Below are 24,550 nucleotides of genomic sequence, written 5' to 3'. Positions count from 1 at the left end.
CATCTGTTCTGTTCAATACCCTGTTGAATGCCATATGGTGATCTGTAATTGTTTACATGTGTCCTTCATTTTTTTATTGATAATACCCCAAAGGGCGACTGGGGAATAGAAGTATGGCCAATTTTGGTCTTCTTCCGACCGGCAGTAAAACCCGTGCCGAAATGGGACACATCCGTTTGGCTGTGCGGGATGAACAAGTACGCAGTCACGTCCGGTCAGAATGGAGACGTAAATCCGATGCCTCGTGAAGAGAGTGTGTCACGCTCTCTGCACTTTAAGAACCCTTGCAACAATTCCTTGATGGGTCCGTAGATGGCCTGTTGCAAGGCTAAATTTCCTTCCCTATCTACTATTAATCTCATTTTCCAGTGGGTGGAAGTCTAAATTTCGTTCATTTGCTCTCGTTCTGAACATGCTTACATTTTTGCCAATGGACGTTAAGCTACCAACAATCAATCAATCAATCTTTATTGATAGCTGTACGAGTCATTAGCAAGCATGTGCCATCTCCCTTTTTGTATTTAAAGTGCACGTGCACCGAAAGAAAACTTAATTCATGTTTTGATACAAGTGTATATGCATGTAAATGAATTATTGAATTATTGTCAAAGTTTTTTTCTTGTCATATAAAGATACATGCACAAATCTTTATATCGGTCAATACATTAATCAAAACAGAAAAAGTTTCAATTGAGATAAGCTTCAAGTTTTCAACATCCAGACTTGAGCTATATTCATGCGATTGCACTCCAGATATTCTTCATATACACACCTCTATACGTACTAAGATTTTTACCATAACGAGAATTTTAGTAGTAGAACAAACGAGCATTTTAGTAGTAAAACAAATGTTTCATATATTGATTTATAAAATCTATAGTATTTAACATTACTTTGTTCACTAAACTGAAGGCAGATTTCGTCTATTAGAAGAGTATTCTACAGGTGAAATCGTGCATGGAAACGTTGCTATTTACTACAGATGAATGAAAACTAATCAATTTCTACAACACAGAATATTCATATAATAACTCGCCAGTTAAACATAGGAAAATGCATCAGATGTTTCATGATAAATGTTTTCTGTCTGATCGTATAGAGTAAAACAATAATTAAAGGTGTTGTCTAAACACATTTCCCGTGGTCTTTTAGTGAAATTGATTGGAGTACAATGAACATGTATTACCGATGCAGTAAAAAATTAGAAGCGTAATAAAATCGACAAAATATGATCTGAATTTATTGAGAAATTGCGTACTTGCCGACCCCCATAGCAGACAACGTGGGTTTGCCTTCTATAGACCTGTGCTATATATAAGCTGCCGTTATTGAGATTTCACAGAGCTTTAAGTTAATTTCAATTTCTCAACAAACTCATCAAACAGCAGAGAGTATATCAATATTAAAGACTAATTACCTGCACGTGCTTCTAGCAGGGGAAAGGAACTATAGTAGTTCAGTGAATAACTGAAACATTATCTTGATAAAAATAAAATAAACATCTTATTTCTTGTATTCAGGAAGACTTTTACTTCCTTAGCAATTCCGTGATGACTGGATTGGATGCATTTGTTGGAAGCTGGCAGGAACAATCCAAGGAAGGATTTGATGAAATGGCTAGTGCCTTAGGTAAGTTATATAACTTTTACATAAGAGAAAAACAACATAAATCCCAAAATATGTTCAACGCAATTTATCAAATACTGCAGATGAGATTTGGGATGTGTGCTGTTTGCATACTTTTTATTGTTCGTGAAAACTTTTGTCAATTTTGTGGACATCTTTCCATTGAATTTGTTTGGAACACTGCTAATTCTGCCTTTTAATATGATGTGATGTTTACAATCACCCCTTTATTATAATGCATTTGAAATTTCATTCCACAGCAATCGCACCTGATGAAAGTTCATCAAAACTGACATCTAAGTAATTGTGTTATATCATGATTTTTATCTGGTACGTTTCAACATTGGTATCTATATATATATACCTTTTATACAGCTTGTTTTTATGAATAAATGATGTTATGTAATAGATATGTAAAAGTTAACTTATATTGTATTATAAATTGACAAGCTCTTCTAATATACAGAAAATCGTTAATATGACAAGTAATAGATTAATTTACTAATTCAGTGAAACTGTTTTACATTGGTTTGTGTTTATCTTAAAGATCAAGCAGTTAAGTTGAGTTTATAATTGATATATTATTAATCGTTCATATATGTTTTCAAAGGATTTTGTATTGCCCCTTTTAAAGTGCCAAACTAATCGCTGCCTTTTGAATGATCTGTACTGCTGGTTTGTACGAAATTTCAGTTTGATACTGTCGGAGATTATGTAATGCAATCGTTCGATATCTTTATAAAAAGAATAAAAAAAACAAAAATACTTTCCTCAAGTGGAAAAATTTGTGAGGTCGTTGTTACAAATTCGAATTTAAAATAACACTAAATGGATGTATGAACACTCTTGCTACATCTATCTTTCTTTTATATTTGTTATTTACTGTATTTCTGAAAGTATACAAGTTTGATTTATACATTTTTTTAAAATTCAAGATGCAGTTCCACATCTAACAAGTATAACAATGCTCGAGGTTGCTCAATAATAACCTCTAATTTGATATTTGTCAAATATTCTACACAAGTCTTGATTAGTAGATATTGACTACACAAGGTCTGTTTCATTTGTTAACCAATATTAACATTTTGGGTTTTTCATGAGCAAGGCGACAGGAAAGGTATGAACTTCTAATTCTTCCTTCCAGTTGAAAAAATGTATTCTTTTATTTTAAAGATGTGATTAAGTTGTAAAAGGGTATTAATGTAAAAGTCGACTGCCCTTCGGTCTATTACAATTGTGTTATCCAAATTCCCAGGACAAACTGTTTCGTGGACTTTTCAATCATGTGTGTACTTTTAGTTGTTTTTCTAAATTTCTAAACTGTAAATACAAGACTAATTGATTATGTCGAAGATAATTCCAGACAATATTGCTTGGTCTGCCAATTGAAATGTTTCACCGAACCTCTTTCCAAATTACTAACAACTATTCTATCCGCAATCAAAACCGGACTTCAGAGATGTTGTGAAACTTCCTACTAGGGAAGGTTTGAATGAGATATGGAAACGAACAAATTCAAAAGATATCACGGTAAAGTACACACAATTTAAGTTAGTCACTTATCGTGTGCAAAAGCATAAAACAATTAACTTCTCCATGGTTTACGAAAGCATTCCTTACTCTCACATTGGAGACAGATCGAAAGAATGGGCCATAACAAAGAATGCCAGCGTAGATACAAATATCTTGTTTTAGGAGGGAAACTCATATACATTTTAATTCTGATAGAATTGTCTCTGTAACCTGTCTTTATCAAGATGCTTTTTTTTATTGACAATATATCGGTTACGTTTGGTGGACTTTATTTACAACTGACAGTCGGCAATCCTATAAAAACCAAATGTGCTCTCCCGACTTATTCCATTATACGTATGAGACAGATTTCATACAGAGGCTTTTCAAATAAAACGGAAATGAGAGCTGGCATAATCCCAAAAACATCACAAAAAAGGAAAAAGAACAAGTATAAATGTGCAATAAGTAGAAATGTATGAGAAAAAATCCGATTTAATACATCTGCATTTCCCCGATATTTGGACGATGAAGTCGGTGCCTATCATGATTCACGCCTAATTAGTAATCGACTGTTTTTCTTTATCTAAAAAATTATATATTTTAAAAATAAGATATTAGACGAATATAAACGTTTCTGTTCGAACGTCTTTTGATCTTTCTTCTTCTGGAACACTAGAGACCAAAAGCCAGACAAACCTACATCGGTGATCATCAAACTATAATGTACTTTACAGAACGGACAAAACTGTCCGAGGTCAAATAAGCTTAGGTAAAGATAAAGGTTAATCATTTTTTAACAAAAATGTCAAAATATTGTATGTAAAATTTATATTCAGACTTTATCCGATATAAAAGTATTCGTTTTAGATGTAACAGATGGTTTATTTTTAACAATATGTCCTCACAGTACGACGATTTTATGCTGTTTTTATAGCTAAAGAAAACAAGATAAATTCATTCTCTTAGAAATTGTAAATTATTTATACGCGATATAGATACATGAATTATGTATTTTTAAAAAAGGATTGTACAACCACAACCATTTGTATATGATGCAACAGATGGCAGTTTTACAATCTACGGACAAATATCTTTACGTCCCATTAACTTGCTAAACGAGATGTTTATTGATATGCGACCAGTATAAGAAATAGGGCTTGCGCTTCTTTCACTGTCAAACTAAATATCTAAACAACCTGACCTAAAGACTATAAGGACTATCATAAATATAAAAATAGGAAGATGTTGTATGATTGCCAATGAGACAACTCTCCACCAGAGACCAAATATCGTAGAAGTTAACAACTATAGGCCACCGTTCTGCCTTCAACAATTGGTAAAACCCATACTGCATAGTAAGCTATAAAAGGCCCCGAAATGACAAATGTAATACAATTCAAACGAGAAAACTAACGGCCTGATTTATGTACAAAACAATAAACGAAAAACAAATATGATATACAACAACAAACGACAACCACTGAATTACAGGCTCCTGACTTGGGACAGGCACATACAGAATGTGGCTGAGTTTAACATGTTTGCTGGCGCCAAACCTTCCCCCTAACCTGTGACAGTGGTGAACATGTAACAGTACAACATAAGAACAAACTATAAAAATCGGATGAAAAGGGCTTAACTCATCAGATCGATACTAAGCAGAAAAACAACCAACAAAAGCACAGACCGGACATGGCAGGGAATTTATACATCCCCACAACAAAAAAGACACAAAGTACAGATCTGTGAGTACTCACAGTTACTGACGGCTAGTTCAAAGTCAATAACAACTAATATAAATCATGTATCTAAGACTAAAATATCAATCAGTTCACTTCCAACATCCAATGGATTAAGTGTAAAGACGTCATTGACAATCAGAGAAAAACATGACTTCATGCCAAAGATTCAGTCATTGAATTTAACACTGGTTTTAATGGAAAATAATCTTGTATGTAGCGTCTTGAATGATTGTATGAACGTTGGCTTATTTTTGTCAAAAGTGAACTACAACGTTACAATTATGACTGGAAATATTTATTATGACTGTTTTTAATTAAACAGGTTACTATTCTCGATAATTTACTTAATAAACATGAAACGCTGCTTCTAGCGAACAAATTTACCTTTTCGTCGACATGGGACACATTAACAATAAGGTTTAGGTAATCCATCGCACTCCAGCGTAACCACCATCGCACTTCGGCGTAGCTATCAACAAGATAGCGTCACAATGCCATCATCGCACTTTGAACAGCGTGATCAAAAACGTACTTCAGCGTCAAACCATCGCACTTCAGTGTACCATCGCGGTTCGGAGTACCATCGCGGTTCAGAGTCCTACATATATGTTGGACATCATAAGTTTAAATTGGCTTTGCTATAGCTTTCAGTAACTGCGAATTCCCTAAGATCGGCACTTTTGGTTTTTTGTTTTTTTTGCTGCATGTTTTTATGCTTCGTGTCGTTCTGATGAGTCAAACCTTTTCCGACTATTTTTTCACAATTTATCATAATGTTTTTGCTGTTAAAGTACTCTTCCAGATCAGAGCTGGGTTGGGCGCTAACAAACATGTTAAATCTTTTCAATATCTGTGAATGTTCCAGATTCTGCCTTTTTTTTAAATTTTGCTTATTGTTTTGAGCATTTTCTCATGCAGCTTTCTATATGGGGTTTGTTCATTGTTAAAGGTCGTTTTGTGACGCATAGTTGTTTACATCTTCTCTTGTGAATAGTTGTCTTATTGCAATCATACCATATGCATCCTTTTTGTTATTTGCATGTACTCTTATATAGATCGGTACTGTGTGTGTTTTTTTATGTCTTTTTTTGTGTGTTTACTATCAATCTGATGAGTCAAGTATCTCTTAAATGATCTTTACAGTTTGTTCTTATGCTGTTACAACACTGTCCGAGATAAGGGGAGGGTTGACAGCTCAAAACATGTTTATCCCCGCTGCATTCTGTTTATGTCTGGCCAATCCAAAGACCTGTATTCCAATGGTTGTCGTAAGTTGCCGTCTGTTATAAATGTTTTTTCGTTTCGTGTTTATAGCTTGGTTTTTGTTGTTGTATTGCTTTACAGCTAGTTAATAAAAACTTACTATACGTTATATATTTCGTTCATTGTTGAAGGCCATGTGGTGACCTGTACTTGTTTTCGTCCTTGTCTTTTAGTCTTTTGGTGGATAGTTGTCCCATTGTAGTTATACCACATCTCATTATTATTTTATTTATGTAAGAAGATGAAAAATATGCTACATTTGTTTATATCAAAAGTAATTAGATTTTATGTGACTTAATCATACAAAAAGTTCAGACTAACATTAAATTTTCTTGAGTTTTCAGAGATTTTAGAGATGTCATTTGAGTACTGTTATGAATAAACTCATCATAGATACCAGGATTAAAGTTGTGTATGCCAGACGCGCGTTTCGTCTTCAAAAGTTTCATCAGTGACGCTCGAATCACAAAAGTTAAGTCTTAGATACATGATTTTTTATAAGTTGTTATTGGCTTTGAACTAGCTGTCAGTAACTGCAAGTACTCTCAGATCTGTTCTAAGTCTCTTTTTGTTGTGAGGATGTATAAGAACCTGTCCACGTCTACTCTGTGTTTTTGTTAGATGTATTTCTATTTGTATCCATCTGATGAGTTTAGCCTTTTTCAACTGATTTTTATAGTTTGTTCTTATGTTGTACTGTTACATCACTGTCACAGGTTATGGGAAGGGTTGAGCAATCACAGACATGTTTAACCCCGCCACATTATTTATGTGTCTGTCCCAAATCAGGAGCCTGTAGTTCAGTGGTTGTTGTTGGTTCATGTCTGTCATATTTGTTTTTCGTAAAGTGTTTTGTTATAAATTAGGCCGTTAGTTTTCTCAATTGAATTGTTTCATATTTTTCATGTCGGAGCCTTATACAGCCGACCATACGGTATGGGTTTTCCTATTGTTGAAGGCCGTACGGTTGCCTATAATTGCTTACATTCACTTCATTTGAACTTTGGTGGATAGTCTCATTGGCAACCATACCACATCTCCATATTTTTATACGAAGTTGAAAAGCATCGATAGATTTTGACTTTTTTTTGCAATATATTCAGCATCATGCTTTAGAAAAATAAGTAATGAAAATGATCGAATTGTGTATTAGTTGCCTGTTGTTCTCACAAGCTCTTACTTCTGTTTGCATGGCTAATTGTCATTATCCTAAGAGTTTAGAATCAAGATTTTGTTACGCTAGTCTGGTTTTTTAAAATTCTGTCTAGACTATGTGATTATTTGGTTTAATCAGCATATTTGTTTTGGGCATAATGTTTTCTAATATTAACAAATTAATTGTGAATGCAGTATTGTGCCTATTACGATTATCATCAATATCATCCCAGTGTTTGAACTTTCATATTTCTACATATATCCCAAATTTGTATCAATAATTACTTACATTGTTTGGCATTATATGTAACAAATAAGAAAATTCGATTTGCTCTTTCAAAATACAACCAAAATTATCTTCCCTTATGAATTTTTATTGGTAAAACTAATATATTCCAAAAATGACGTTAGTTGCCCTTTTCATGATATTAATTTTCAATAAAGTTTCTAAACTCAGCAAGAAAAACATTAACAGTATGGATATCTAAAGTTTCATCTATTAAGAAATCAATATTAGTTCATTGTTGCAGGCTACATTTCGAAACTATATTGCTGCTGTTAAAGAATAAGACTGAAATAATAATCATGATAGAAAATCGCATAATAAACCAAATTCTATTTATTATAACTTTAAAGAGACTAATCGTTTGACTGTTAAATGCTTGAATGGTCAGTTAAATGTCCAATCTGATTTGCAAAATACACAATTCATGTACATGTATCGCAAATTACAATTCCTACCATCAGGTATCAATTTTGTTTTTGTTAGCTACAAATACAGCCTAAAGATTCGTTGTACTTTGGGGACAGATTGTTAAAAATAAACCATCTGTAACATTTAAAATTAATACGTTTATAAAGGATAAAATCTGAATGAAAGTTTTACTCAAAAGAACGATCTGCCTTTTGTCTTTACCTACTATATTGCTTGTTTTACCTCAGAAGAATTTAACCGTTCTATTCCGGACCTTTTGGTTTGCTGGGCACAGTTTTACGATTTCTGATTGGGAATAAAAAATATAATATAAATAGGTACGTTAATGGGTAACTTCTTGAATTTAAATGTACTGGCTCGTAGTCTCAGTTACATCGGCAATCTTATGTTACTGGATCGTAGTCTCAGTTACATCGGTTATCTTGTGTTACTGGCTCGTAGTCCCAATTACATCGATAATCTTGTGGTACTGGCTCGTAGTCTCAGTTACATCGGTAATCTTGTGGTACTGGCTCGTAGTCTCAGTTACATCGGTAATCTTGTGTTACTGGCTCGTAGTCTCAGTTACATCGGTATTCTTACTGGCTTGTAGTCTCAGTTACATCGGTAATCTTGTGTTACTGGCTCTTAGTCTCAGTTACATCGGTTATCTTGTGTTATTGGCTCGTAGTCCCAATTACATCGATAATCTTGTGGTACTGGCTCGTAGTCTCAGTTACATCGGTAATTTTGTGTTACTGGCTCATAGTCTCAGTTACATCGGTAACCATTTACTGGATTGTAGTCTCAGTTACATCGGTAATCTTACTGGCTCGTAGTCTCAGTTACATCGGTAATCTTGTGTTACTGGCTCGTAGTCTCAGTTACATCGGTAATCTTGTGTTACTGGCTCGTAGTCTCAGTTACATCGGTATTCTTACTGGCTTGTAGTCTCAGTTACATCGGTAATCTTGTGTTACTGGCTCGTAGTCTCAGTTACATCGGTAATCTTGTGTTACTGGCTCGTAGTCTCAGTTTCATCGGTTAACAACTGTTACCTCTAATTTAAATTTACACCACATATTTCATTTATATCTATAAACAATTTTACTTAGACAAATTGTGATGTAAAGGCTATTGCAACGCCTCTTCAATAATTATAAAGTAAAACCGGATCAAATTAAGCATATATGTATACTGGTCACTAAGGAAAACGTAAAGTGAACAGATATAATGTTTCTGTCCTATAAAACCCAATTTTGATATAACAATCATATTTGATCCGATTTCTATCGTTAATTGTTAGAACCATTTATTGACTAAGTTTATTACGTAAGTGGAATCGATTAAAGCGATTGCCTCAGAAATAAAAATTTCACCAGTTAATAGAGATTAACTTTTGCAATTACTTCGAAATCGATCATCAATTTCAATTTTTCTGCAGTCAAGGCAAATTTCAGGAGGCTTTATTTAAGACAGACCACTGATATACCATGATGATGTAATGTTTGTTTGATTAGATCAGTTTTGTGCAAATATTTATAATGATGACATCTTGAAGGGTTTTTAAATTAATTGCATATGATAAGCAGTGTTCTGAAAATAACTAGCATATGATAAGCAGTGTCCTGAAAATAATTTGCTAGAAAATTACCATATATTAGGACAAAACTGAAAATATATATCTAGAAAATATTGGCATAGAACTCAGAGAAAACTCCAGGCTAGTTACAGAAGGACGTGACAGGTTTCTATTATATAATTTAATATTTTTCTTTAAAATTTAAAAAAAATCGTTTCCATTGAAACGACCTGGGGTAAAATGAAATTCTATTTTTGGGTTGAGGACGTAGGCTAGACCAGACTATCATTATAGATTGTCAACATCTTCCCTTGTTTCAAATTAACTTGGGTACTCTTCTTTACATTTTGCAAATATTTTCATTTCAATATATGCTGAAAAAAAGTATGCGAGTAAGATATTAAGGTTATTTACAGAAATCTGTTAAATTCATCGAAATTTTAATTCACATACTTGTAACTACTTCAAGACAAATTAGTTTGATTTTGACAATCTGATGAAGTTTAACGCGCAGTCTGGCTGCTGGAGATTGATATAACTATATAATTAAACAGATAAAAGTGATAATGATAGAAATAATTAGGGTCTCTACTTCTTCTTACACAGATGGTTGTTACATATATGCGCCAAAGTGAAAAATAAACTCAGACGATAAAATAAAACAAGACACATAGAAGACTTCTAATCATAAATCAAGTGTATTTCCTATGTTGGTTTTATAAAGTAAGAGAAATAAAGTTGGGATATCAGACTTTTTATTTATTTGTAAAAGAAAAGTTTAAAAAAGAAAAATACAACCCTTTTCCACATTTTCCTATAGGACTTGAAACTGTATGAGGGCAAAACTTAGTCAGTTTGGAAACCCTACTTTATTCGTAGTACATGAAAAGAAAACAAATCGCTTGTATGAAGGGTTTATTAACATTGCATACTTTAATTGTAGAGCTCAGGCAATGCTTTAAACTGAGTGCAAGATTATAATTATCGCGTTTCAATTTTTATTCTGTTGGTAGAACATTTCTTTTTTCTATGCATCAGTAACTAATAACCAATAAAGGAAACATCTTAAGCTAAGAATAATACATACACAATTTAATCGTGGAATCGGAATAGTGCGAAAAATATTACAAACCCCCAACGTGTCAACACTCGTCCAAATAAATGTTACTATATCAATGATAAAGGCTGGATCAACTGATGTCTGAGTCTGAAGACCGTTGTTTATTCTTGTCCTTAGCTTTCATAAAAAAAAACTACCAGAATGTTATGACTCTTGGTGGTTGAATCTATGTTCTATTCAGTATAACAAACGTCTGCTTAACCACATCATAGAAATCTACATCAGTATGATTGACAGCTCGGCACGTTCCGTTTGGTTAACCGCAACAGACGATGGGTAAAATAAATACTCTTAACTATTTTCGGGAATCAGTTTGTGAAAAAACAATACGGACAGTATCTGTTTGTTTAGATGTGCATTACATCTGGTAGACATATCGCATTGCAAGGTATTACTCAACAGCTCTATTTGTAAATACTAATGGTATAAACAGACTTTTGACGCAGACCAAGTTTATATTATACTTCTTCCAAACCAGTTATCTTCCCACATATTTTAAGCTCATTGAAATGTAGGCAAGATCTGAGAGGTTTTTTTTCAAAAGTGTTATTGTATAGTTAAAAGATTTTCAACAATTTTACATAATCAATTTTCCAGTCCTATACATTGCTCTTGAAGACATTTTGATACGATTCTGCACATCTTTATGCTTTTGTGTATCGAAGAAAATCCAGAACCGAATTAAGTAAATTTGTTTTTGACAGACAAATAATACCGATGGAATTTTATAATTGTTTTTTTTTTAAATAATTACCCAAATTTTGCCAAAATCCATCAAAATAACACTTATGGAATATCTTTCAAGTTTTTATTATTCGGTTACTTGTTCAGAAATTCTGATACAGTGTTGTTATAATCTCAATGAACACATATTTAAGATGTGATACTGTAAATTTCATTTAATATAAAAACACTTTTTGAAAATAAGGTTGCTGTGAAACAGATCTAAAGGAAGCTGTTCCTACCTAATTATTGAAATGAGAGTGCAAGTTTTACCTTAACTTCTGATACAATCAAAATCAAGAGAGTTGTCTTTCCAAAATAAAACAAATTTTAAACCTTGTGGATTTAAAATAATTCATAAAGGACGTTCATTGTATGCTTATGGATTCTATAGGAAGGGATAAACTCAGTCGCTATGTTTCTATATATACCCATCTACCTTTTGTTTAAAAAAGATCTGATTTTGTATTTTAATTAAGCTGGAACAGGATGGTATATTTTTTATTTCTAATATATGTATATACGTTTGCACCTATGTCAAAAATTGACGCGCTAATGTTCTGTAGTATGCAAACTATGTAGGCCAACTTCTTTTCAAATTCTGAACTCAAAATATATGTTCTTTTCTCACTTTTCAAGCATCTTATTAGATAATTTTAAGGCGAACTAATGGGTTTCAAGTAATAAACATGTACACATCACTTGAGTCATTGTAAAGTAATGAATCCGAGTTGCAGACTACTTGAAAGTAATAAGGTTTTGGAATTTGTTCATAAAAGAATTAAAATAACTTGAATTAATACTTTATACTTACATCTGAATCCCAATTTGTTTTATATCACAAAATATGTTACCCAAAGAATCTTAATAATGGCGTTCTTTCAATAACTGAAATAGAAAGCAACGCAGCTATACTCTAGATAAAGTGCTACATTTTGCAGACGTCTTATGTGTGTACACTGGCCAGATAGGAACAAAATATCGATTTTAAAGTGTATCGTTAGAGTTAAAGCTCATATCTTATTTTAAATGTAGATATGAAAAATTTCCCTGTTTATTTTCAAATAAAATATTCTTTTTCATTGTCACTGATTGGTGTTTCATACTTAAATCACGACATTAAATGTTATGAAACCACCTACTCATCACTTAGAGTTGACGTACATTTCTTTTTGATGTATTACTCAATTGGTAAATCTGTTAATGATGAAGCTAACCATTTCATAATGAGCTTCGATTTTCATTTTCATCTGGTCCAGAAATAGAATGTCATGCTTTAACTTTACTCTATATTTCTGATGCCATAGACGTCACTCTTAGTCCAAGAAGTCACATACTCAGTTGGGAATGAGCAAATACCAAGTTGTAAGTCTTTAATTTTGAATAAATGCAAATCTGAAATGTGATTTGAATTAATTACATACTAAATATGTAGAGTAAATAGGGAGCAGTTTAGGAAAAAGATTTTGAACTTTGCAAGATTCTCTGAAAAAATCATTGGACTGGGAAAATGTAAACTCTGTATTAAACTAAAATTAAATCTGTAGCTTAGATTTTGCCATAACTGTGCAGAAAACTTGGAGGTCAAAAACATTTCTTAACTCAAGGGCCACAACTCTGTGAAAATCATTTATCCATTACAAACATGAACATTGCTCTATCTATATGCCAATTATAACTAGGGGCTCTAAATAGCCTGTGTCGCTCCCCTATGTCTATGTGCATCTTCAACAATGGAGACTATTCTATATATCTAATATAAATTTTCAGATGGTAGGCAACAACACCAAAAATGATAAAAATTGTTTTTCAAGAGAACAACTTAAATAAGGGGTCATCAGACAATTTAAACCATGTTGACTTATTTGCAGATCTTTTCTTGCTGATCATTTTCGCTTATTTAAGTTTCTATCTATCTGATATAGTTTTTGAGATAGTAGGCAACAACGCAAAAAAATGATAAAAATCTTTATTACAGAGAACAACTCCAATAAGGGGTCATCAGACGATTAAAACCATTGACTTATTTGTAGATCTTATTTTGCTGATCATTTTTGCTTATATAGAGGTTCTATCTATCTATTATAGTTTTTCATGTATAAGGCAAAGACGCAAAAAATTGGTCAGAACCATCATTAATGGGCCAGAACTCCAAAGAGTGGTCATCAGACAATTTCAACTACTAATATTCAACTTATTTGTAAATCATTTTTGCCTATCTATTATACTTTTTCATAAATTAGGCAAAAATGCAAAAAAATAGTAACAAGAGGCTGTCAGAGTGACAGCAAACCGGATTTTCCTGCAGAGGTCGCACCCTGAACAGTTGAGCAAGTATGGACACAACATTTAAGCTTAAAACAGCTCTGAATTTGGATTGTGATTGAGTATTTGACACAGCATAGGGTTTATGACACAAAATGATTGTGGTCAAAGAACTGAAAAATTTGAAATCGGACTTTTACCTATTATGGTCCAATATCCAAAATCTAAGTACATTGTTAGAATCATCATATCAAAGAACCCCAAGAATTCAATTTTTGATGAAATCAAACAAAAGTTTAATTTAGGACCCTTTGGACCTCAATGTGGTATTATCTAATTAATAATGCAAATAAATACAGGTTTAGATTCAGCATTTCAAAGAACCCTATATATATTCAATTATGTTGAAATAAAACGCAGTTTAATTTTGGACCCCCATTTGGACCAACTTGAAAACTGGGCCCAAAATCATATATCTAAATATTTGTTTATTAATAGACAATATAAGCTTAGTTTTAAAAAAAGATATATATCTAGCATTCAGAAAAATTAGTTTATTCAGAATAACAAACAAACCTACCGCAAAATTCTTCAGACAATTTACCTAAGAAAAAAGAATTCCAAAATGTCATTTATCATTAATACAATTGTCTTTTAAAAAAATCTATACATCGGTATCTCTGCTCGTGTACCATCAGTCCCAAACCACTACGTCTGTATCCCTGCTACCATCCGCTAAGATGCCAGTGTTTCGATTCTAACATTTATTTAATAAATTGACATATTGTATTGTTAGTTTAAGTTTATAGATAATTCAATTGTAATAAAACTCCGGTTGCAATTCTATCAGGCTGAATTGAACTTAGAAGTGTCTTGGTTGTTGTGGTTGGGTCCTCTCAGACTTAAACGTGTCTTGACTATTGTGTTTGGGTCATCTCAAACAAAGTTTAACTTGGAGGTGTCTTGACTGTTGTGTATTGGTTATCTCACACAAAGTTGAACTTAAACGTGTCTTGACTGTTGTGTTTAAGTCTTCTCTGACAAAGTTGAACTTAGACGTGTCTTGACTGTTGTGTTTGGGTCTTCTCTGACAAAGTTGAACTTAGACGTGTCTTGACTGTTATGTATGGGTCCTCTCTGACAAAATTAGACTTGTCTTAAATGTTGTTGGTGGGTTCTCTCAGACAAAATTGAATTTAAACGTGTCTTGACTGTTGTGTATGGTTATCTCAGAGAAAGTTGAACTTAAATAAGTCTTGTCTGTTGTGTTGGGGTTATCTCAGACTAAGTTGAACTTAAACGTGTCTTGACTGTTGTGTATGGGTTATCTCACACACAGTTGAACTTAGGCTTGTCTTGTCTGTTGTGCATTTTGTACTTTAGGTTTTTGGTGCCTTCAAACATTTTTATTTTGTGGCTTCTTAAAGTTTCAGTCTCGAGCGTACCTGACGACAGCTGTCCAAGAAACACGCGTCGTGCACATTCGGTACCATACGTGTATATGACACACAAAGCAAGGTACGATTATTATTGGCTTAACTCATAATTTCTTTCATCTCTAAAACTTTACAATTGAAAGTTTTAGGAGGAGTGAATGCCAAGTCTTTAAAAAAAATCATTACCTACTATTAAACGGGTGGTATACGTGATACTGGAATTGACTTAGATTCAAACAAAGAGTCTTGATAAATCAATCTATTGGTTACAATGCACTAGTTACTATCGGATCTTTCTAACGAGAGCTGAGTAATTATTAGAATTATCATATATCATAACATTGAGGAACTATGCATTCATTTCGTTACTTTTTACCCAGGTTATGCACCTTCATGACATTCCGACTATTTAGCACTCCCATGTTTGTCTGCACTTACCTAGATATTTGAAATAAAAGCGTTCCTCAATGTTTTATACGCGCAGCATGTTTGGTTAAAATGAACGCAGCATGTTTGGTTAAAATGAACGCAGCATGTTTGGTTAAAATAAAGTTATAACTTATATATTTTAGTATAGTATCTGTCAATCATAATATTAAGGGATTGTATAGACAGAGTATTTCAGACAATAGTGCATAACTATCTCAGTCATCTGTATAATGTAGTGTATCAATATTTGCTGTTACATAACAAGAATTCATCAAATGCACATTCTGATAACGTTGCAGCATCAAATATGACGTAATAATTGGCTTCATCATTAATTCATTTGGCTGCTTTATTGAAAATCTTATGTAAGAACTTATCAGTCTGCTATGTTATTTTCCTCACATTTACCAGTTAAAACATATCAAGGAAGTCTATTGAACATGCTGTCTAATTCTAATTTAAAATTAAATGATTGTTGGTACGAAAATGTACAACAGTAGGAGGACATATTAATAAGTGTAAAAATGTCAGTCCAGATCATTTGACTTATAAGCAATTGAAATTTCTTACATATATTGTTACCATGTAAGTCCAAATGTCTGACACAAGTATGGGTATTTGTCAATAGATACATTGCAGCAAGGGACCGATGACAATTTATTTTTGGACTGACTCACTTTTGCAAACGTGACAAACCAAATGCCAAGTAGGATTAAGAAATTCAAGAACTTAGATAATGGCAAAAACAAAAAATAGAAACTTAAATGTATGTTTATATAGGGTGTCATCTCCTTGCTTTAGTTCTCCATTTTATTCTTTGTCATTCTGTATCGCCTTTGTGATTAATCAACCTAAGGGGTATATGCATTGCAAATGAACTGTTCCCCCTTCTAGCTATGTTCTAATTTAGTTTAAAATATGAAATTTTCCTACGTAATTCATGATACAGACAGGTTAGGGCTCGGCAGAACGAACAGAACAATTATCTTGATAATGAAAATGGTTATGCTTGTAGTCAGAAACTAAATTAATAGTATTTTCTGTACACACAGTTCATGTTAAGCTTAAAATTCTGTATCTATGGGTTGAAATGTTTCATTTACTAGAATTCATTAAGAAATAAAATTAACCCAATAGAATGTAAATTTTAATCACTTTATTAAACAAGTATCCTAGCATTTATTTTAAGTTTTATCGAACACCTATCATCCTGTGTCAAACAAATGTTTAAAAATGCATCATTTGCGTGAGGGATCCACATGTTTACATCTTAGTCCAATGCCACATCAAACAAAACCATATTGAATATAATAATTAAACATCTACTCGTTTAAGAAATGTAGATGCTTGGAGATCTTGTAAAACAAATGGCAACTCAATATTTGATTAAGGACCTCTTTGAATTTTCCAAACATAATATACAACATTTATTTGATTGTTGCAATATTTTACAATCGCCAACAACTTTCTGTCAAAAATAATATCAAAAGAAGACAAAACCAACTGCTACGAGACAGTTCTATGTTTATGTAACTTCATATTCAACTTTATTTGAAGCAAGATAAAGAACAATTTCAAAACCAACGACACAAAGACAATACATGCACCCATAAGTACATTTTGTACGAGAAGTTCCCTCCCAAAGGTATGCCGTTATGGTTCTCGACATGTAATCAGGCAGGCATTTGTAAGTAGTCTAACCACAAGACAAAGCTTTATGGCAGTACTACAGCTTTGTTCGCGAATTATTCAATATCATTTAGAGTACAAATGAATTGCAGAAATCTCATTATTGACATTAAAGTAATTTATAGCAGCAATAAGGTAGTAACTGTCATGGTGGTAAGCCATAGAGGTAAGATATTTACAATCAGGTTTTTATGTTCCAACGTTGGCATATGGCAGTTGATTGTTTACAATAGAAATACACGTACTATAAATCATGAAGAAAATTGTTACAGGTACAGGAGCGAGTAAAGTTATATAAAATGTTTATGAATATTGTATTATCTAAATCTATTGGAAATCGTACTATTTTTAATTCCAAAAAATAAAAAATACTCGTTTTGCGAAAGCATGACATAAATACAAATAGATATTGAACTATTTCAATTTTTAGGACTGATGACTAACTTGTGTGACTGTCATTGGTGCTTATCAAAAAGTTATCTCTAAATACTTCTTTTTGTCTCTTTCATTCTTTATAGATAAAAGGAAATCACAACACAATTAAACAATGACATCCAAAAGGCATTTCGCTCTTTGTAGCATGTATTCATTATGTTCAACCAATTTTTTATTCACATGCTGATGTTTTCCTTTCGTTGTTGTATGACCTTCAAGAATAACAGTACTTTGGGTCTGATTTTTTCAGTTTGTAGTGTTCGGCCAAAAGATGGCTATGAATGAGAGTTTAATCTAAAACGTTATTTCTTACTTTGTACAATTTCTTAAGCTTTATACCCGAAATGCATGCTCCTTAGAAAGTGTTAAAATAGAACATATCCACAAAAACGAAATATTACATTCGATTTAGCAGAGAATATATCTCGGGATGAGAAACCAAAAGTAATAATTTGCTGTTAATAACAGCGATTGTGCACTACTTCTCAAGGGAGGAATATATACTGGTACTTAGATTTGAGAGGAACTAGGAATTTTATTAGCGCCCGTTACACATCTTATTGTGAATGTGCAAACCTTGGATTTTTGTACACATGTTATTCTCTGTTCAATTTTAGCCTTTACGAATAAAACTCCGATATGAATAATAAGAGATGTGTGATACACGTCAATGAGACAATATCCCCCCAAAAAACCTAATGAACCAACAAAATAAGTTAGTTTTAAAAACAAACGGATATTGTATACACCTTTTTGTAAAGTGATAAGCGTTAAAATTTGGTACATTTGGTAAAAATATAAAACTTTTGGGGATAAACTTTGGAGTTTAATGCGTTATAGTTATTTCCTTTACAACATTTGTATATAAGAAACATTGGAGTCTGACATTATAAAATCGTTACTGAAAAGTTTAGTTGGTTGTTAAAGAAGAGGGACGAAAGATACCAGAGGGACAGTCAAACTCATAGATCGAAAACAAACTGACAACGCCATGTCCAAAAATAAAAAGACAAACAGACAAATAATAGTACAGATGACACAACATAGACAACTAAAGACTAAGCAACACGAACCCCACCAAAAACTGGGGGTGATCTCAGGTGCTCCTGAAGGGTAAGCAGATCCTGCTCCATATGTGGCACCCGTCGTGTTGCTTATGTTATTACAAATCCGGTAAATAGTCTTATTCGGTAGGTCACATCCGTGAAAAGGGAAGGGTATTGTAGTTACGACATAAGGAACATATCTGATATCAGCTGTGAAACAGTTATTCCATAACGGTCAACCAACTAGTGATGGCGTCCGTAAAATTTACGAAGGGATGATTTCAACTTCACTATTTGGAACTCTTGGTTTAATAGCTTCCTTGTGAGCAGCAATCCTCTATCAAGGAAATCATGATAGGAAATACAAGCCCGGGAATATCGTATCAATTGGGAGATATATACTCCGTATGCAGGCGCTGCTGGAATGTTGCTACATAGAAATGGAAAATTCACAATTGGAAAGCTGAAATCATCTCTTTTGTCGTAAAGTTTTGTTTTCAACCGACCCTCATTGTCAATTTCTAGATGTAAGTCAAGATATGAGACAGACTTAACTGTATCTGTAGTATGTTAAGTGAACCTCAAGGGACTTTTTACCTATGGTAAATTTCAAACAGTTTTTTTCAGTCATCCTTATGTTACCTGTGAATTTATTTAATAAACAAATATAATATTGATTTCACTGTCCATCTAGCTATTAAGTAAATTTAACTTTGATTTCACTGTCCACCTAGCTAATAAGTAAAGTTAACTTTGATTTATTCTTCTTTGTAAACATTTGAATATATATTGATTGATTGGTTGTTGGTTGCTTAACGTCCAGTGTTTAAATATAGAGACTATAGCTATAATATGCATGAAATATTTGCCAATGGACGTTAACCAACCAATAATAATCAACAAATGACAACTATGGAAAAGTGTTGACCTTCATAAAATCTTCATTAACTTTTCTATTATAGGTTTACCGGCTGATAAAGTCGAACTTTATAAGGCAGCAAGAACAGCAATTTCATACGGAAAAGATGGCGATGGTTGGGTAATAAATGTTGGCTTGGTTGGTGTTCCTGGTGGCAGAGAATTTAAGTTTAACTTAGGTCAGCCTTATGACTCAGCTGATATAGACGGTTCTCCAATGAAGGTATGTATGTATAAGGTGTTTACGGCAAATCGGTAAAAGTGTTTCTTATAATTATTTACTACTGTTCAAGAATCGTGGTAATTTAGACCTTGACATGTGATAAGGACTATATATATATTCTAGGATTTAGTGCTTGTGCATAATAAAACGGACTTATCCTGCTCGAAATCCCACTTCCACCTCCTCGTTGGTAAGCAGGGGACTTAGGAAGGGGTACTTGTACTTGTAAATAATTGAATAAATTAATAAATAAATAAGTATTATTACCTGTGTTTACATGAGTTTACCTGAGTTTACCTATCAAATAAATGCGCGCAAATGTAATCAAAAGTTGCGCGCAAACGTAATGATTTTTGCGCACAAATGTAATGGTAATGCGCGCAAACGTAATGCACCGCAAAGTACAATACATTAAATTGCCATATTGTGAATTTTGATATGATTGGAAGACTTTTATTAAAAATGTCCGTAGTGTGAAATGAATTCAGGGGAAATTGGCAATACCTCTTTAAAAGCTAGAGCATGAGATAAATTATTTAGACATTAGACGGATAAAATGTCGATATGAAAAAATATTGACAAAAATACCGAACTCCAAGCTAAATTCAAAAAGGGGAAGTCCATAAAAACTGACAAAATGAAACATTAGACTTTATCAACCAATGGAACGATTGGAAAACATCTGTCATATTCCTGATTTGGTACAGGCATTTTAAAAAAAAAGGTGGGTAGAACCTGCTTTTATAAACAGCTAAACCTTTCACTTTATATGACAACTGTTTTTAGTTATGTTTTATTGACAAAGTTTGATGAACAACCCGAACAGACACAATAGTTTAATGTGACAATAACTTGGACCCAGTAGCCAAAATTTGTGTAAACATACATCACAAATATAAAAAACAACGGACTAAAAAATTCAAACAAACAAATAAATCTAACAAAAAATATTTTTACTGATATATTTTAGAGTTTAGTTAATGCTGATAATGGGAAACTGATAGAACAACACACAAATCAGTCTCTAGGAGCTGAAATGAATATAGAACGATGGATAGAAAATGGACAAATGCTTGTAGTAAGTATTCATTCTTTAACTCTAAGGAAATATAAGTGACAAAAAAAAAATTGTTGAATTGAATGTCAAACATTGGCAAACTATTTCTAAGACCAAGCATACCACAACACGTTATAACGTAAAACAACGAAATTATTCATTTTCTCCCAAAATTCATTGTTAATTGACTTCTTCGATGACATCCATTATTTTTGTTCGAACGATGATCAACGAACAATTCAAACCATGGTTACACATATTCTTCAGATACAATTGAAAACAAACTTATATTAAGCCGAATGTATATAAATCTTGGAAGCTGAAAAACAAAAATGCAAAAGAATAAAAAATAGAACACCTTCTAAAGATCAACTATCCCAGGGTAGATGCAACCTTACTTTAGTTTTTGATCGATGATTTTTGAACGGAAGAATTGCCAAAGAAAAACATCAATTTAATACATCAGAACCGTAGGACTGATAACTTGGTGGTTGTTACCATCATTGTCTAATTGTCAGTTAAAATATATATTATTTGATATATCTGTACAATACTGTCCATCAGAGGTTTAGCACTCCATTTTTATACATTAAATACGATGTCCACAGATCTATGTATTTTTTCGTCATAATCTGGAATAAAAGCAGAATAAAAAAGCCCTGAGATTTCCATTTGCAACTGAATTTTACAGTTTGCTCTTGTATTGTGCTGTTACACCACTATCCTAGGTAAGAGGGTGAGAGCTCGCAAACATATTTAACACCGCCACATTATGTATGTGCTTGTCTAAAGTCAGGAGTCTGCAGTTCAGTAGTTTTCGTTTGTTGATGTCTGTCATGCATTTTTTTTCAATTGATATTTATAGATTATCGTTGATCATCTCAACGAGATTGATTTTCTCGCTAGAGCCGGTACGGCGAAAGTGAGAAAAACAATCGAGTTGAGATGACCAATGATAATCTGTTTATCGCTATTTTACCTATGACGACGTTGTTAATTTCATTGACAACGGCACGTGCGCCCTAAGTTTCTAGCGATAATTTTTCATATCACTCTACTGTGCTGAGAAAGGAAATTATCAGTCAGCAAGATCAAAGGAAAATTTCGCAAAATAGCGATAATTGTACATAGATCATGTTTTCGTTTTTCTCGTTTGAATACACCTTATCGCTATTCCCGGCTGACCCGAGAATCTTTCCCGCTTGAACTATTGACGTCATACAACAATCACTTTTCCATTGTGGCGTCAGATATTTTGTATTATGACGTCAAAATTTTACGGGAACCTGTGTGATGTCCAGTAATGGCGGACAAATAGCGATAAGGTATATTGTTATGTCGGGGCCTTTTTAAAGCTTACTTTATGGTATTGGTTTTGCCCACCGTACTATGACGTTGCTTATATCCACGTCATTTGTGGTTTCTAGTGAATAGATATCTCAATGGCAATCATAAATCATCCTATTATTAGATATTTCCCTTTTCATTATAAGTTGACCACCCTTCTTACTCGGTTCTTGATTGTGCTCTTAGTTTCTGACGCCAAATTATCGAGGATATTGCATCATTATCTAGAAAAAAAGAGAATATATTATAAAATTGTAATAAAAATATATCACTCTTTTCATTAATGACGTATACTTTTATGATTACTAAGTTATAATATACCTACATGTATGTATGTTTAAATGCATTATATCATTTATGTAAAACGTCTCTTTTATTCTTTTCAGAAGACATCATGCTCGGGATTATCAATGCTATCAAAATATGCTAAAGTATAATGAAAGACAAATAGATTTTCAAACCATTCGATTTTTTTTGTATGAAAATCATGAATGTTATTCAACAAAAAGCAAAGTAAATGAATCACAAAGTATGCTTGATATGGGAAAGCTGTAAAGAAACTTTCGGCTCATTTCTCATTAGTTATTAATATGCATATCATCTATGTGTCCACATTACCATTAAGTGCTGTATATGTTGTTGCAGTCGATGATGTTTATACTGTGTGCCTTCGTCGTCAAACGACATTTGAAACATGCGTTATTTGTTTTGTAGTGTTTACATTCTTAAAACGTCCAGACTTTGAGAGGATAGAAATGATACTTCGTCATTAACTATCTCACTAGATATTCTACTATAACGTAATCTGAGTATGTTGACAAAATTAACATACGATGTTGTTAATTGGCTTGTTCCTCTAAAACTTACACGTTCATGAAGGCAACAAAAAGGGTACATAAAAATGAAAAGCACTATCGAATTTGGTTAATGCTACTTGAAAATCATAACTCTCGAGTTGAGTTTATTCATATGGCTAAAAGTGGAAAAGGCGTGAATCACACACAATAAAAATAAGAAAAGGTAAATGAAAAGTAAGATCAAATAATATGAGCAACATTTTATTGATGTTCTTAATAAACGTAGTTTCTAAAATCCCTGCAGCAATGACCTAATATCATGATAATCCTATGATATTCAATATAATGAAATTTCGCATGACGTCTTCATACAAGTATGCATTCGTAGATTATTGTATATCTTTACACCAAAGTGTCTTAACTGTCAAATTCGTTTAAAGAGAGTACCAACTAATAAATTTACCAAAATAAGGCAATCAGTCGTCGCGACGTTAAGGCATCAAAAATCAATCAACCAATCTGAATAATCAATGGACAATAACATGCTCAAAACATAGCAACAGGTTAAGAAATGCTAACACAAATTATATCTAATCTGAATGTGTGTCGAGTTGTCAAATGCAATATAGTTATTTTTAGAGTAAAATACACGGCAATGAATTTAGATATGATCTAAATAATTAAAACTACACCGTGAAACATCCTCGAAGAAAATGTGGCAGAATTGAATTAAAGTTTAATTCAAAATGAATATGAGAACAGCATGTATTTAGATGTATTTTCCTTGGTATTCACTGATTTATATCTTCGAATAATTATTTACAATGCTAAAGGCTTCGGCGTATAAAGCGTATATTTTGAAACTTACTATTATGCTTTTTCAAATATCAAGCTATTATGTTACCAATCAAAACTTGTTTTCCAATGATTTTATGATATTGTCTCCATCAATCAGTATTTCTGTATTTTAAGAACAAAGTTGTCTCAGCTAATCAGAAATGTTTTATAAAAAATGATTTATCAGTCTTTGTCAATTGACGTGTGTGATTGTTGCTTATATCACGTTAGTGTAATTGGTGGAATAGTTGTCGGCATATTTATCTTATTTTCTGTTGTTAACAAATAATGAATATTATTATATTTATTAAAAGCTTATCAAGTTAATATGTTTGTTTTGTTTGTTTGTTTGTTTAGGTAACCTATAGTCATCGACCTCAGTAGTTTAGAACAACTAGCTGGGGCACGAATGTAATGAAGCTACTTTTCATAATAGCAAAGTAGTTTTCGGTGATCTTTATGATAAGTTAGTTTTGCAACATAAATCAACGAGCTGGTAGTGTCTTTTTCGTTCGTCTTAATCTTTTCAGCACTGTAAATCTAAGTGTTAATAAATAGAACACTGCTTGAACGCTTTTTTGTAACACTTTTTGAACGTGTAATGGTGTTCCAAATGTTTACACTGCTTACATCAATTGAATGTGTGGTGTT

General features: G+C 32.7%; 1 protein-coding gene across 1 annotated transcript; it reads left to right on the top strand.

Annotated features, from left to right (window-relative positions):
* The first annotated feature begins 946 nt into the window (after positions 1–946).
* On the top strand, positions 947–24,226 carry LOC127728670 (fatty acid-binding protein homolog 9-like). The gene is made up of 4 exons (XM_052236283.1): positions 947–1,629; positions 19,683–19,861; positions 20,832–20,939; positions 22,652–24,226. The coding sequence occupies exons 1-4, from the start codon at positions 1,551–1,553 to the stop codon at positions 22,700–22,702; spliced, it is 417 nt and encodes a 138-aa protein (XP_052092243.1). The 5' UTR covers positions 947–1,550; the 3' UTR covers positions 22,703–24,226.
* Positions 24,227–24,550: the final 324 nt, after the last annotated feature.

Source organism: Mytilus californianus, unplaced genomic scaffold (genome assembly GCF_021869535.1).
Source record: "Mytilus californianus isolate M0D057914Y unplaced genomic scaffold, xbMytCali1.0.p SCAF_2, whole genome shotgun sequence".
NCBI classification, from domain to species: Eukaryota; Metazoa; Mollusca; class Bivalvia; order Mytilida; family Mytilidae; genus Mytilus; species Mytilus californianus.
This window is presented reverse-complemented; position numbering and strand designations above follow the sequence as displayed.

Excerpts from the sequence above, each read along its gene's own strand:
- LOC127728670 (XM_052236283.1), top strand. The coding sequence starts at position 1,551 with ATGACTGGATTGGATGCATTTGTTGGAAGCTGGCAGGAACAATCCAAG. Across the intron at positions 1,630-19,682 it reads TGAAATGGCTAGTGCCTTAG|GTTTACCGGCTGATAAAGTC; the intron begins GTAAGTTATATA and ends TTTCTATTATAG. Across the intron at positions 20,940-22,651 it reads AAAATGGACAAATGCTTGTA|AAGACATCATGCTCGGGATT; the intron begins GTAAGTATTCAT and ends TATTCTTTTCAG.